This window comes from Hemitrygon akajei, chromosome 17, assembly GCF_048418815.1.
Source record: "Hemitrygon akajei chromosome 17, sHemAka1.3, whole genome shotgun sequence".
In the NCBI taxonomy this organism is placed as follows: Eukaryota; Metazoa; Chordata; class Chondrichthyes; order Myliobatiformes; family Dasyatidae; genus Hemitrygon; species Hemitrygon akajei.
The window spans coordinates 85,506,271-85,520,082 of NC_133140.1; the positions used below are offsets into that span (position 1 = coordinate 85,506,271).

At 44.6% G+C, this 13,812-nt stretch overlaps 1 protein-coding gene across 1 annotated transcript in view; it reads right to left on the bottom strand.

Moving 5' to 3' along the window:
• Positions 1-13,812, bottom strand: part of LOC140740870 (fatty acyl-CoA hydrolase precursor, medium chain-like) — a 60,345-nt gene that overhangs the window by 19,592 nt on the left and 26,941 nt on the right. Inside the window, exons 9-10 of the mRNA XM_073070451.1 lie at positions 11,708-11,782; positions 1,880-2,024 (exon numbers count right to left, since the gene is read on the bottom strand). Of these exons, the coding sequence (XP_072926552.1) occupies positions 1,880-2,024; positions 11,708-11,782 (220 nt within the window). The remainder of the gene's footprint in view (positions 1-1,879; positions 2,025-11,707; positions 11,783-13,812) is intronic.

Here is a 13,812-nt window from a genome sequence, read left to right on the forward strand (position 1 = left end):
ATGCTGGCCTGATGCTTTGCTCTCTCCAGGAACGGTTTATGAATGCTGGATCAAGGTCTCTTTGGAGGCTTTGCTGTGTTTTGCATATCGGGGGAGTGGGAGAGTCCTGTTGAAGGGGCTTGACCAGAAACGCTGACTGTACTTCTTTCCACAGGTGCTGCTGCCTGGCCTGCTGAGTTCCTCCAGCATTCTCTGGGTGGGAGGGGGGTTTGATGCTTTTGCTGGTGTGTAGGGAGGGGGAGGGAGGAGTTGGAGGGGGGAGAGGAACCTTCAGGGCTTTGATGTTCTATCTTCTGTTCGGCTGTCCATCGATTTTCAAGGTTGTATGGAAGACCAGCGGTTGCCCAAGCTGCAGGTCTCCCCTCTCCATGCCACCGATGTTGTCCCAGGGAAGGGCCAGGGCCAAAACAGCTTGGGACCGGTGTCGTCGCAGACCAATGTGTGGTTAAGTACCTTGCTCAAGGACACAACACTGAGGCTCCAACTAGCGACCTCCAGATCACTAGACCAACGCCTTAAACACTTGGCCACGCGCCACACTTAATGTTCTATTGATCTTTGAGAGGGTCTCTTGTTTCATTGATGTCTGTGAAGAGTACGAATTTCAGGTTGTGTACCGTATACATTCTCTGACATTAAATCTAAATCTAAACAGACGGATAATAATGAACTCTTGACCTCACAATATAATTTGTTGTGGCCCTTGTGCCAAGCATATTGCCCACCCTGTATTTTCTCTGTAACTGTGGCACTATATTGTGCATTCTCTTTTTAGAACTAGAAATTGTTATTACCCCTCAACCATCAGGCTCTTGAACCAAAGGGGATAATTTCACTCAACTTCACTTCAAGTCACGTATAGAAGTTTGGTTAGGCCACACTTGGAGTACTGTGCACAGTTCCAATCATCTCATTACAAGAAGGATGTGGAAGCTTTGGAGAGGATGCGGGAGAGGTTCACCAGGATGTTGCCTGGATTAAAGGGTATAAGTTGTGAGGAGAGGTTGAATAAATGTGGATACAAATTCCTCTGAAGTGCCGGAGGCTGAGTGGAGACACTCAGCTTGGTGTAATTAAATTACACTAGTGAAATTTAAGAGACTACTAGACAGGTATATATAGACAGGAATTTAAGGTGGAGGGTTATATGGGAGGCAGGGTTTAAGGGTCGGCACAACATTGTGGGCCAAATGGCCTGTACTGTGCTGTATTCTTTGTTCTTTGAGACGGTCAGTGCTTTTCCCAGGTTAGATTCCCAAACGTTAAATACTAGAGGGTTTAGGCTTAGGGTGAGAGGGGATAAGCTTCATGGAAGTGTCTGGGGTAAGTTTTTTTTTATAAATACAGTGGATTCCAAATAATTAGCCATTGATTAATCAGGGCAACTGCTCATTTGGGAGAACTTTTAAAGAACAAACACAAATTGAGAAAATAGCCAGGATTCCCTTTGTTTATTTGGGACACTGTGCCACTGAATTGTGTCAGGAGTGTGTTGCTGAACAGTTTCTAACTAGAGTCAGTTCCGTGGGGGAGGGCATATGTCAGCGTAAGTTATCACACAGAGAGGTAAGAGGAGGAAATTTCAAAGGAGATATGGGAAGCAAGTTTTTTATATACAATGTGTGGTGCGTGCCTAGAATGCGCTGCCTGGGGTGGTGGCAGATACATTAGGGGCATTAAAGAGACATTTTTTGTTAGGATGAATATGAGGAAAATGCAAGGATATGGACATCATACAGGCAGACGATAATTAATGATTTACGTAATTGGCTTGGCATAACATTGTGAGTCGAAGGGCTGTTCCTGTGCTGTACTCTTCTGTGTTCTATGTATTCACAGTGCGAGACTTAAAGACAGGATACTTGTTTGGATCTTTTACCTCTGAAATATCTTGCGGCTCGGATTGTAGGCTCTATCATCAACACATCTCCCAGCAACTCAAGGTGTAGATCTCTGATCTCTATCCTGTCCTGTGTGTCTCCCATGTACTCTTCTTGGGCTCGTTGCACCTCCTCCTCTGTCAGCTGCCCTCAGAAAGGGAACAACACAGCCACAGTTAATTCTAGCAGAGCAAATTCACAAAACAATAGTGTGCATACAGCTGAACTGCCATCGTACAGCAGAACTTTGTAAATCTCAATCTCCTAACAGACTGGGGCACAGACGGGCTGAATGCACGGCCTTTCTCCCAGCGAAAGAGAACCAAAAACTAGAGGGTGTGATTTAAGAAGGGATGAAGATTGAAAGAAGACCTGACGGGCAACTGGGTGCCACGGTAGCGAAGTGGCTGGTGCAACTCCGGAGTTCGGAGTTCAATTCCAGCCCCATCTGTAAGGAGTTTCTACGTTCTCCCTGTCACTCTGTGGGTCTTCCTCTGGCTGCTCCTTTTCCCTTCCACAGTTCAGAGATGGTTAGTAGGTTAATTGGTCATTGCAAATTGTCCTGTGAGTATGCTAGGGTTAATAGATGTGGGCTGCTGAGCAGTGAAGCTCATTGGGACAGAAGGGGCTGTTCCTCTCTGTATCTCTAAACAAATAAACAAACTTCTTCATGCAGTAAATTTATGATCAAAGTATGTACATGTTTCCAAATACCTCCTTGAGATTCACTTCCTTACAGGCATTTACAGGAAAATTAAGAAAGACAACAGAATTAACACATATACTATGAAATATGTACAGAGGCCACGCTGAAACCCGTCAGAGATCTCTAACCGGTCAGCGACCTTGCTGAATCCCATCAGAGGTCTCAAAACCGTCAGAGGCCTCACTGAAACCAATGAGCAATCTCATTGAAACCATAGGGTCATACAGAAGTACAGAACAGAAACAGACCCTTCAGCCCATCTAGTCCATGCTGAAATTATTTAAACTGACTACTCCCATCAACTTGCACCAGGACCACAGGCCTCCATACCCCTACAATCCATAGACCTATCCAAACTTCTCTTAAACATTGAAATTGAGCTCGCATGCACCACTTGTGCTGTCTGCTCTTTCTACACTCGCACCACCCACAGTGAAAATTGGGATTCCCCTTAAGTTCCCCTTAAACATCTCACTTTTTGCCCTTAACCCATGACCACTGCTTGTAGTCCCACCCAACCTCAGTGGAAAAAGCCTGCTTGCATTTACCCTCTCTGTTGCCATCATAATTTTGTGTACCTCTAGCAAACCTCCTCTCAATCTTCCATGTTCTAAAGGACACAGACTTAAACTATTCAATCTTTCTTTAGAACTCAGGTTCTCCAGACCCAGCAGCATGCTTGCAAATTTTCTGTGCTCTTTCAACCTTGCTTACATCTTTCCTGTAGGTGGGCGACCAAAACTGCACACAATACTCCAAATTAGGCCTTATACAACTTCAACGTAACATCCCATCTCCTGTACTCAGAACATTGATTTATGAAGGCCAACGTGTCAAAAGCTTTCTTTCTGATCCTATCTACCTGCGATGTCATTTAATTATGTACCGGTATTCCCAGATCTCTTTGTTCTACCACTCTCCATAGCGCCTTACTGTTCACTCTGCAACACCTATCCTGGTTGGTCCTCCTGAAGTGCAACACTTTGTACTTGTCTGCATCAAATTCCATCTGTCATTTTTCAGCTCATTTTTCCAGCTGATGCAGATCACACTGCAAGCCATGATCGCCCTCCTCACTGTCCACTACACTCCCAATCTTGGTGTCTTCTGCAAATTCGCTGATCCAGTTAACGCATTATCATCCAGATCATTGATATAGATGACAAACAACAAAGGACCAGCGCCGATCTCTGCGGCATACTGCTGGTCACAGGTCTCCAGTCAGAGAAGGAACCCTGTATGACCACTATCTGGCTTCTACCACAAGGCCGATGTCTAATCCAATTTACTACCTCATACTGAATGCTGAACAACTGAACCTTCTTGACCAGCCTCCCATATGGGATGTTGTTACATGCCTTACTAAAGTCCATGTCGACAATCTCTACTGGCTTGCCTTCATCCACTTTCCTGGTAATTTCCTTAGAAAACTCTATAACATTGGTTAGACATGGCCTACCACACAACACACACCATGCTCTTTTCTCTCTGCTGTCCTCAGGGAGAAGGTGCAAGTACCTCAGGACTCGCACCACCAGTTTCAAAAACAGTTACTACCCCCCCAACCATCAGCTCTTGAACAAAAAGCGATTTACTACACTCATTCTACTTCTGGTGTTCCCACAACCAATGGTTTCACTTTAAGGCCTCTTTATCTTGTAGAATGCCTTGGGGTTTTCCTTAATCCTGCCCACCAAGGCCTTCTCATGCCCCCTTCTGGCTCCTTTTTAAGCTTCTTCCTGTTAGCCTTATAATCTTCTAGATCTCTAACAGTAACTAACTCACTGAACCTTTTGTAAGCTTTTCTTTTCTTCTTGACTAGATTTATTACAGCCTTTGTACACCACGGTTCCTGTACCCTACCATAACTTGGCTGTCTCATTGGAACGTACCTATACAGAACTCCACACAAATATCCCCTGAATATTTGCCACATTTCTTCCATATCTTTTCTTGAGAACATCTGTTCCCAATTTAAGCTTCCAATTTCCTGCCTGATAGCCTCATAATTCCCCTTACTCCAATTAAATGCTTTTCTAACTTGTCTGTTCCTATCTCTCTCCAATGCTATTGTAAAGGAGATAGAATTATGATCACTATCTGCAAAATGCTCTCCCACTGTGAGATCTGACACCTGGCCAGGTTCATTTCCCAACACCAAATCAAGTACAGCCTCTCCTCTTGTAGGCTTATCTACATATTGTGTCAAGAAACCTTCCTGAACACACCTAACAAACTCCACCCCATCTAAACCCCTTGCTCTAGGGAGATGCCAATAGATATTTGGGAAATTAAAATCTCCCATCACAACAACCTTGTTATTATTACACCTTTCTAGGATCTGTTTCCCTATCTGCTCCTTGATGTCCCTATTACTATTGGGCGGCCTATAAAAACCACACAGCAAAGTTATTGACCCCCTCCTGTTCCTAATCTCCACCCATAGAGACTCTGTAGACAATCCCTCCATGACGTCCTCCTTTCCTGCAGGTGTGACACTATCTCTGATCAACAGTGCCACACCCCCACCTCTTTTGCCTCCTTTCCTGTCCTTTCTGAAACACCTAAAGCTGGCACTTGAAGTAACCATTCCTGTCCCTGAGCCATCCAAGTCTCTGTAATGGCCACCACATCATAGCTCCAAGTACTGATCCATGCTCTAAGCTCATCAGCTTTGTTCACAATACTCCTTGCGCTAAAATAGACACATCTCAAACCGTCCATCTGAGCGCATCCCTTCTCTATCACCTGCCTATCCTCCCTCACACACTGTCTCCAGTCTTTCTCTATTTGTGAGTGAACCACCTGTTCCCCAGTCTCTTCAGTTTGGTTCTCACCCCCCAACAATTCTAGTTTAAACTCGCCCCAGTAGCCCTAGCAAACGTCCCTGCCAGGATATTGGGCACCCTGGGATTCAAGTGCAACCTGTCCCTTTTGTACAGGTCACTCCTGCCCCAAAAGAGGTCCCAATGATCCAGAAATCTGAATCCCTGCCCCCTGCTCCGATCCCTCAGCCACACATTTATCCTTCACCTCATCCTATTCTTATTCTCACTGTCACGTGGCACAGGCAATAATCCCAAGATTACTACCTTTGCAGTCCTGCTTCTCAACTTCCTTCCTAACTCCTTGTAGTCTGTTTTCAAGACCTCTTGTATTGAGAGCATCCTGAGCAGCTGCATCACTGCCTGGTTTGGAAATTGCACCATCTCGGATCGCAAGACCCTGCAGCGGATAGTGAGGTCAGCTGAGAAGATCATCGGGGTCCCTCTTCCTACCATCATGGACATTTACACTACGCGTTGCATCCGCAAAGGAAACAGCATTATGAAGGACCCCACGCACCCTTTATACAAACTCTTCTCCATCCTGCCGTCTGGGAAAAAGCACCAAAGCATTTGGGCTCTCACGACCAGACTATGTAACAGTTTCTTCCCCAAGCTATCAGACTCCTCAATACCCAAAGCCTGGACTGACACCTTACTGCCCTATTGTCCAATCTATTATTTATTGTAATGCTTGCACTGTTTTGTGAACTTTATGCAGTCCTGGGTAGGTCTGTAGTCTAGTGTAGTTTTTTTTTCTGCGTTTTTTTACGTAGATCAGTCTAGTTTTTGTACTGTGTCATGTAACACCGTGGTCCTGAAAAACGCTGTCTCATTTTTACAATGCACTGTACCAGCAGTTATGGTCGAAATGACAATAAAAGTGATTTGACTTGACTTGACTTGACTCTTCCCTTTTCCTACCCATGTCATTGGTATCAATATGTACCACGACCTCTGGCTGTCCTCCCTCCCACTGCAGGATATCTTGGATGCGATCTGAAACATCCCTACCCTGGCACCTGGGAGGCAAACTACCATCTCAGCTTCTTTCCTTCGTCCTCCCAGACGGCCATATCTGCACCCAGTGTGTCGAGCTGCAGCTTCTAAGGGACCGAGTCAGGGAACTGGAGATGCAGCTCGATGACCTTCGTCTGGTCAGGGAGAGCAAGGAGGTGATAGAAAGGTGTTATAGGCAGGTGGTCATATCCTTTTATTCCTCAGTTGTACCCATAACGCCTCACTAGATGAGTTCTCCAGACTGTCCTGACTGAGGACTGCTGTAACATTTTCTCTGACTAGTAACGCCACCCCTCCTCCTTTAACCCCTTCCACTCTGAAACAACAGAAGCCTGGAATAATGAGCCTCCAGTCCTGCTCTCCTCAACCAAGTCTCACTCATGGCTACAACGTCATAATTCCTGGTGTTGATCCATGCCTGACGCTCACCCATCTTTCCTACAATACTTCTTGCATTGAGATATATGCATCTCAGGATTCTAGTCACACCAGGCTCAACCTTTTGATTCCTGACTTTGTCTGAGGTTTTACCAACATCAGCCTCCACAACCTCTCCACTAACTGTTCTGGCACTCTGGCTCCCATCCCCCTACAACCCTAGTCTAAACCCCACCATGCAGAATTAACAAAACTTCCCACTAGGATATTAGTCCCCCTCCAGTTCAGGAGCAAACCGACTCTTCTGTACAGGTCCCACCTTCCCTGCAAGAGAGCCCAATGATCCAAAAATCTTATGACCTCCCTCCTACACCAACTCCTTAGCCACGTATTGAACTGTATAATCTTCCTAGTTCTAGCCTCACTAGCATGTGGCATGGGTAGCAATCCCAAGATCACAACCCTGAAGGTCCTACCCTTTAACTTTGCACCTAATTCACTGACCTCACTTTGTAGAACTTCATCACTTGTCCTACCCATGACATTGGTATCTACATTGACCACAACTTCTAGCTGTTCACCCTCCCTCTTAAGAACGCCGATGACTCAATCTGAGATTTCCTGGGTTTTGGCATCCGGGAGGCAACATGCCATCTGGGAATCCTATTCTCGCCCACTGAACCTCCTGTCTGTTCCCCTAACTGAAGAATCACCTATCACCACAGTGTGCCTCTTCTCCATCCTTCCTGTCTGGCTCACAAAGCCAGACTCAGTACCAGAGTCCTGACCACTGTGACTTTCCTCTGTTAGGTCAATCCCCCCAACAGTATCCAAATCGATGTACCTGTTGTGGAGGGGGATGGCCACAGGGGTATTCTGCACTGGCTCTTTAACCTCTTTCCCCTTCCTGACTGTCACCCAGTTTCTCGTTTCCTGCACCTTGCATGTAACTGCTTCTCTATTTGTCCTATCTATCACCCCTTCAGCCTCCTGAATGATCCGGACTTCACCCAGTTCCAGCTCTTCAACATGGATCATGAGAAGCTGCAGCAGGATGCACTTCTCACAGTTGTAGCGGTCAGGGATACTGCAGGTCTCCCTACCTTCCCACATACTGCAAAAGGAACTGTTCGGGAGGGTTTAAAAAAATTGGCAGAGGTAATGGAACCAGAGTGACAGGGCTGAGGAAGGGGAAAACAGAAATAAATCAAAGATAGTGTGCTACAGAGATGATAGAAGAAAGAGGCAGGAGATGAGGCATAATCACAGCCAGTGGGATGAGTTACAGGGCAATAGAGGCATGGGAGAGTTAAAACAGAAAGCAACAAATACTGGACTGCAAGTGTTTTATTTGAATGCATGCAGCATAAGAAATAAAATGGATGATCTTGCCTACTGGCAAGTATGACGTTCTGGCCATCTCTGAAACTTGGCTAAAGGATGGCTGCCATTGGGAGACGAATGTACAAGGATTTATGGTGTAGCGGAAAGGTTGATTAGTAGGCAAAGGGGGCAATGTGGCCTTGTGTATAAGAAATATTAAATCATTAGAAAGAGATGACATAGGATCAGAAGGTGTAGAGTCTCTATGGGTTGAGTTAAGAAATTGCAAAGGTAAAAGGACCCTAATGACAGTTGTATACAGGATGCGGATTGCAGATTACAACAGGAGATAGAAAAGGCATGTCAGAGGGCAATGTCATGACAATCGTTGGGCATTTTAACATGAAAGTGGATTGGGAAAACCAGGCCAGTACTAGACCTCAAGAGAGGGAATTTCTAGAATGTCTAAGGGTTGGCTTTTTAGAACAGCTTGTTGTTGAGCCCACTAGGGGATCGACTGGCTGTATTAGGTGTTGTACAATGATCTGGCAGTGATAAAAGAGCTTAAGGTAAAGGAACCCTTAGGGAACAGTGATCACAATATGATTGAGTTCACTTTGAAATTTGAAAAGGAGAAACTAAATTCCAACATGTCAGTATTTCAGTGGAATAAATACAATGGCATGAGAGGGCCAAGGTTGACTGGAAAGGGACACTAGCAAGGAGGACAGCAGAGCAGCAATGGCAAGAGTTTCTGCGAAAATTGAGGGAAGTACAAGACAGATATATTCCAAATAAGAAGAAATTTTCTTATGAAAGAAGGACAAGAGATGTCAGAGGCAAAGTAAAAGCAAAAGAGAGGGCATACAAGGAAGCCAAAGCTAGTGGGAAGATAGAGTATTGGGTAGCTTTTAAAAACTTGCAGAAGGAAACTAAGAAGGTCATAAGGATGAAAAAGATGAATTATGAAAAGAAGCTGGTGACTAATATCAAATCAGATATTAAAAGCCTTTTTTTAAGTATATAAAAGGTAAAACAGAGTTGAGGGTAGATGTAGGACCAAAAAAAAAGATGCTGGAGATATTCTAATGAAAGATGCAGAGATGGCAGAGAAACTGAATGTGTATTTTGCATCAGTCTTCACAGTGGAAGACATCTGAAGCATACAGGGCATTGAAGAGTGTCAGGGAAGTGAAATTTGTGCAATGAAAATTATGACGGAGAAGTTGCTCAGGAAGCTTAATGGTCTGTGGTTGGATAAACCTCCTGGACCTGATGGAATGCACTCTCAGGTTCTGAAGGAAGTAGCTCGAGAGATTGAGGAGGCATTAACAATGATCTTTCAAGAATCGATAGATTCTGGCATTGTACCAGATGAGTGGGAAATTGGAAATGGTACTCTGCTATTTAAGAAGGGTGGGAGGCAGCAGAAAGGAAACTATAGACCAGTTTGCCTCACATCACTGGTTGGGAAGTTGTTGGAATCAATTGTTAGGGATGAGATCACTGAATACCCGGAGGCACATGACAAGACAGGCCAAAGCCAGAATGGTTTCCTAAAAGGAAAATCCTGCCTGACTAACCTACTGCAATTTTTTTGAGGAAATTTCAAGCAGGGTAGACAAAGGAGATGCAGTAGATGTGGTGTACTTTGATTTTCAGAAGGCCTTTGACAAGGTGCCGCACATGAGGCTGCTGAGCGGGATAAGAGCCCATGGAATTACATGGAATTACCACGTGGGTGGAGCAGTGGCTGATTGGCAGAAAACAGAGAGTGGGAATAAAGGGATCCTATTCTGGCTGGCTGCCAGTCACCAGTGGAGCTCCACAGGGGTCGGTGTTGGGACCACTGCTTTTTACAATCTATGTCAATTATTTGGACTATGGGATCAATGGATTTGCCGATGATACAAAGGTTGGTGGAGGAGCGGGTAGTGTTGAGGAAACAGAGAGCCTGCAGAGAGACCTATATAGTTTAGGGGATTGGGCAAAGAAGTGGCAAATGAAATACAATGTTGGAAAGTGTATGGTCATGCACTTTGGTGGAAGAAATAAACGGGCAGACTATTATTTAGATGGGAAGAGAATTCAAAATGCAGAGATGCAAAGGAACTTGGCAGTCCTTGTGCAGCATAGCCTAAAGTTTAACCTCCAGGTTGAGTCAGTGGTGAAGAAGGCGAATGCAATGTGGCATTCATTTCTAGAGGTATAGAATATAAGAGCAGGGATGTGATGTTGAGGCTCTATAAGGCACTTGTGAGACCACACTTGGAGTAATGTGTGCAGTTCTGGGTTCCTTATTTTAGAAAGGATATACTGACATTGGAGAGAGTTCAGGGAGGATTCATGAGAATAATTCCAGGAATGAAAGGGTTACCATATGAGGAACGTCTGGCAGCTCTTGGGCTGTATTCCCTGGAGTTCAGGAGAATGAGGGGGAATCTCAGAAACATTTCAAATATTAAAAGGCCTGAACAGATTAGATACGGCAAAGTTATTTCCCATGGTAAGGGAGTCCAGGACAAGAGAGCAAGACTTCAGGATTGAAGGGCATCCATTTAGATCTGACTGGAAGAATTGGATCAGTCATGATTGAATGGCCCAAATAGCCTACTTCTGCTCCTATATCTTATGGTCTTATGGTCATTCCACTATCCTGCCTGGCATCTCTAATGTCCTAGCTGAGCAGATATAAAGAAGGGAACAACAAGAAGTTAATGTCAAGCTTTTCTCTGACTGAAGCCTCTCTTTGCAGAAGCCTCAATATCATCACACAGATGACAACCACTTCGATGATAGCCACTGTGCTTGCTTCTGCATTCCTTTAATTTCCTCTTGTTAATCAATCCCAAACACGGATCGATCATTGGTCAAAGCTCTATTACGCTGGCATGTCCTCCTACTGCCTTTTACTACTTGAGCAGTGGAAATGGGTGGAATCCCCTCCACTCAAACTTCCAATGTCTAGATTGGCCACTGGTGAAAACTCTATTACTCTGCCGTGACCTGCTGCTGCTTTTCCCTATTTGGGCAGTGGACTTCAGTGAAATCCTGTTCCCTCAAATTTCCGATGCATAGATTGGTCGCTGATGAAACCTCTATTCAACCAATGAGGGATCTCGCTGAAACTTGAAGATTGAAGAGTCTACATAGAGTGGACATGGAGAGGGGGAATGTAGGACAAAAGGACTAGAGGGAGGTGCATTTAGAATGGAATTCATTGCCACAGACAGCTGTGGAGGCCATGTCATTGGGTATGTTTAAAGTGGAGATTGATAGATCTTTGATTCGTCAGGATGTCAAAGGAATGGGGAGAAGGCAGGAGAACATGATTGAAAGGGATAATAAATCAGCTATGATGGAATGGTGAAGCAGACAATGGACTGAATAGTCTAATTTGTTCTGATGTCTTATGGTCTAAACACAGACTGACATACAACTTTGTGCAAAATAAGACAAATTGCGCAAATAAAAAAATACTGAGAAGGTGAGTTCCAAGTGAGTCTGTAGGTTTTGGAAACAGTTCAGGAGTTGAAGTGAGTGAAGTCCAGAGATGAGATTGGATAGAAGCTCACGAATTTTGTTGCATTTATGATCATTCTGGAGGTCTCCCTGTCCAGTCCGCTCTCCCAGCCTGGTGGACTCAGCATCTGTAAGGAGAGAACGGTGAAAATTGATGACCAGTGTGTACATTGCTAGCTTCAACATTCAAGGATTGTTTAATGTCATTTCCTGGACACAAGTGTAAGGAGAACAAAATAATTTTTACTCCAGAACTGATGGAGCATAAAAACACACAAGTAAGATATAAAATACATTAATAAAAAAACGCAATAAATATAAATACATCAGATGGCTTATACACATAGACTGATTCTATGTACATAAAGTAACACTAAGCACCGGAGTATCTGTACATAAGGTGACTGACAGGAAATGATAAAGTACTGGTTGTTGGGGTGTGGAAGGGTGGGTTAGTAGGTGGAGGTGTTGATCAGCCTTACTGCTTGGGGAAAGTAACCGTTTTGAGTTTGGTGGTCCTGGTGGGCATCGATGACAGAATGCTGCCAGTGATCAAGGAGAGTGGCTTGATCCAAAGCTGGCTAAGTTTCACTGCCTCAGCCGATGAAAGAACTGTGGGGTGGGAATTACAGCTGGGCTCTCAGCAAAGATTCAGCAACAAGCAAAGAATTCCTGATGAAAACGACAACAAAATTGCCAATAAACTTCAGATTCAGATTTATTTATCGCATGTACATCGAAACATACAGTGAAATGTGTCATTTGCATTAACAACCAACACTTAAAGAAGGCGTATGGTGTGTTGGCCTTCATCAACTGTGTGATTGAGTTCAAGAGCCGTGAGGTAATGTTACAGCTATATAAGACCTTGTTTAGACCCAACTTGGAGTACTGTGCTCAGTTCTGGTCACCTCACTACAGGAAGGATGTGGAAGCCATAGAAAAGGTGCAGAGGAGATTTACAAGGATGTTGCCTGGATTGGGGAGCATGCCTTATGAGAATAGGTTGAGTGAACTTGGCCTTTTCTCCTTGGAACGATGGAGGATGAGAGGTGACCTGATAGATGCATATAAGATGATGAGAGGCATCAATCGTGTGGATAGTCAGAGGCTTTTTCCCAGGGCTGAAATGAGGACACAGAGGACACAGGTCTAAGGTGCTGGGGAGTAGGTACAGAGGAGATGTCAGGAGTAAGTTTTTTTATCCAGAGAGTGGTGAGTGCGTGGAATGGGCTGCCAGCAATGGTGGTGGAGGCGGATACGATAGGGTCTTTTAAGAGGCTTTTAGATAGGTACATGGAGCTTAGTAAAATAGAGGGCTATAGGTAAGCCTAGTAATTTCTAGGTAGGGACATGTTCAGCACAACTTTGTGGGCCGAAGGGCCTGTTTTGTGCTGTAGGTTTTCGATTTTTCTGTTTGTATAACAAGCAAAAAAACAACAAAACAAGCCACGTTTTCTCTCTTTCTCTCTCTCTCTCCCTCCCTCCCTCCTCTAATTCCAGGCATCTCTGCCTTCAGCCTCCAGTTAACTCGCAGAGTGGCAGAAAATGAGCCTTCAACTTCTCCAGCAGTCTCTCAGAAAATCACAGACCTAGCCATTGGGCCTCAATTTCTGGACTTCTGATCAACTTTTGGGCTCTGATCTGAACTTCTGATTGAACCTGAATGAAGTCTGAACTCCAGGGTTCAAAGGCTGAACTCATCAATGACAGGACCTGAACACTAGATCTCAATCTCGGAACTCTCACTTAAGATACAAATGATAATGAATAAATAGGCAGTGAAACGATAGACGGAACTTAATCACACAGTGGTGATGTACTTGAGAGTTAATCCGACAGGGGTGATGGAACACAATCCTAGAGGGGTGATGGACTTGGAACATTATCCGACAAGGGTGATGTACTTGAAGTGAAACTGATAGGGGTGATGTACTTGGGTGTTAATCCCACAGGGTTGATGGACTTGGGAGGATGAAAAAGGGTAGAACGCGAGTCCTTCATTGAGTGCATGTTGACGTTTGAGAAAATTCGGTGTGTGCCGGTTAAGTCGGGGATGACAACTGATGACAGCCAGTACTACCCACAGTGGCAGAGGTGGCACAGTAGCAAAGCGGTTAATTAACACTTTACTGTGCCAGTGATCCAGCTTTTGTTT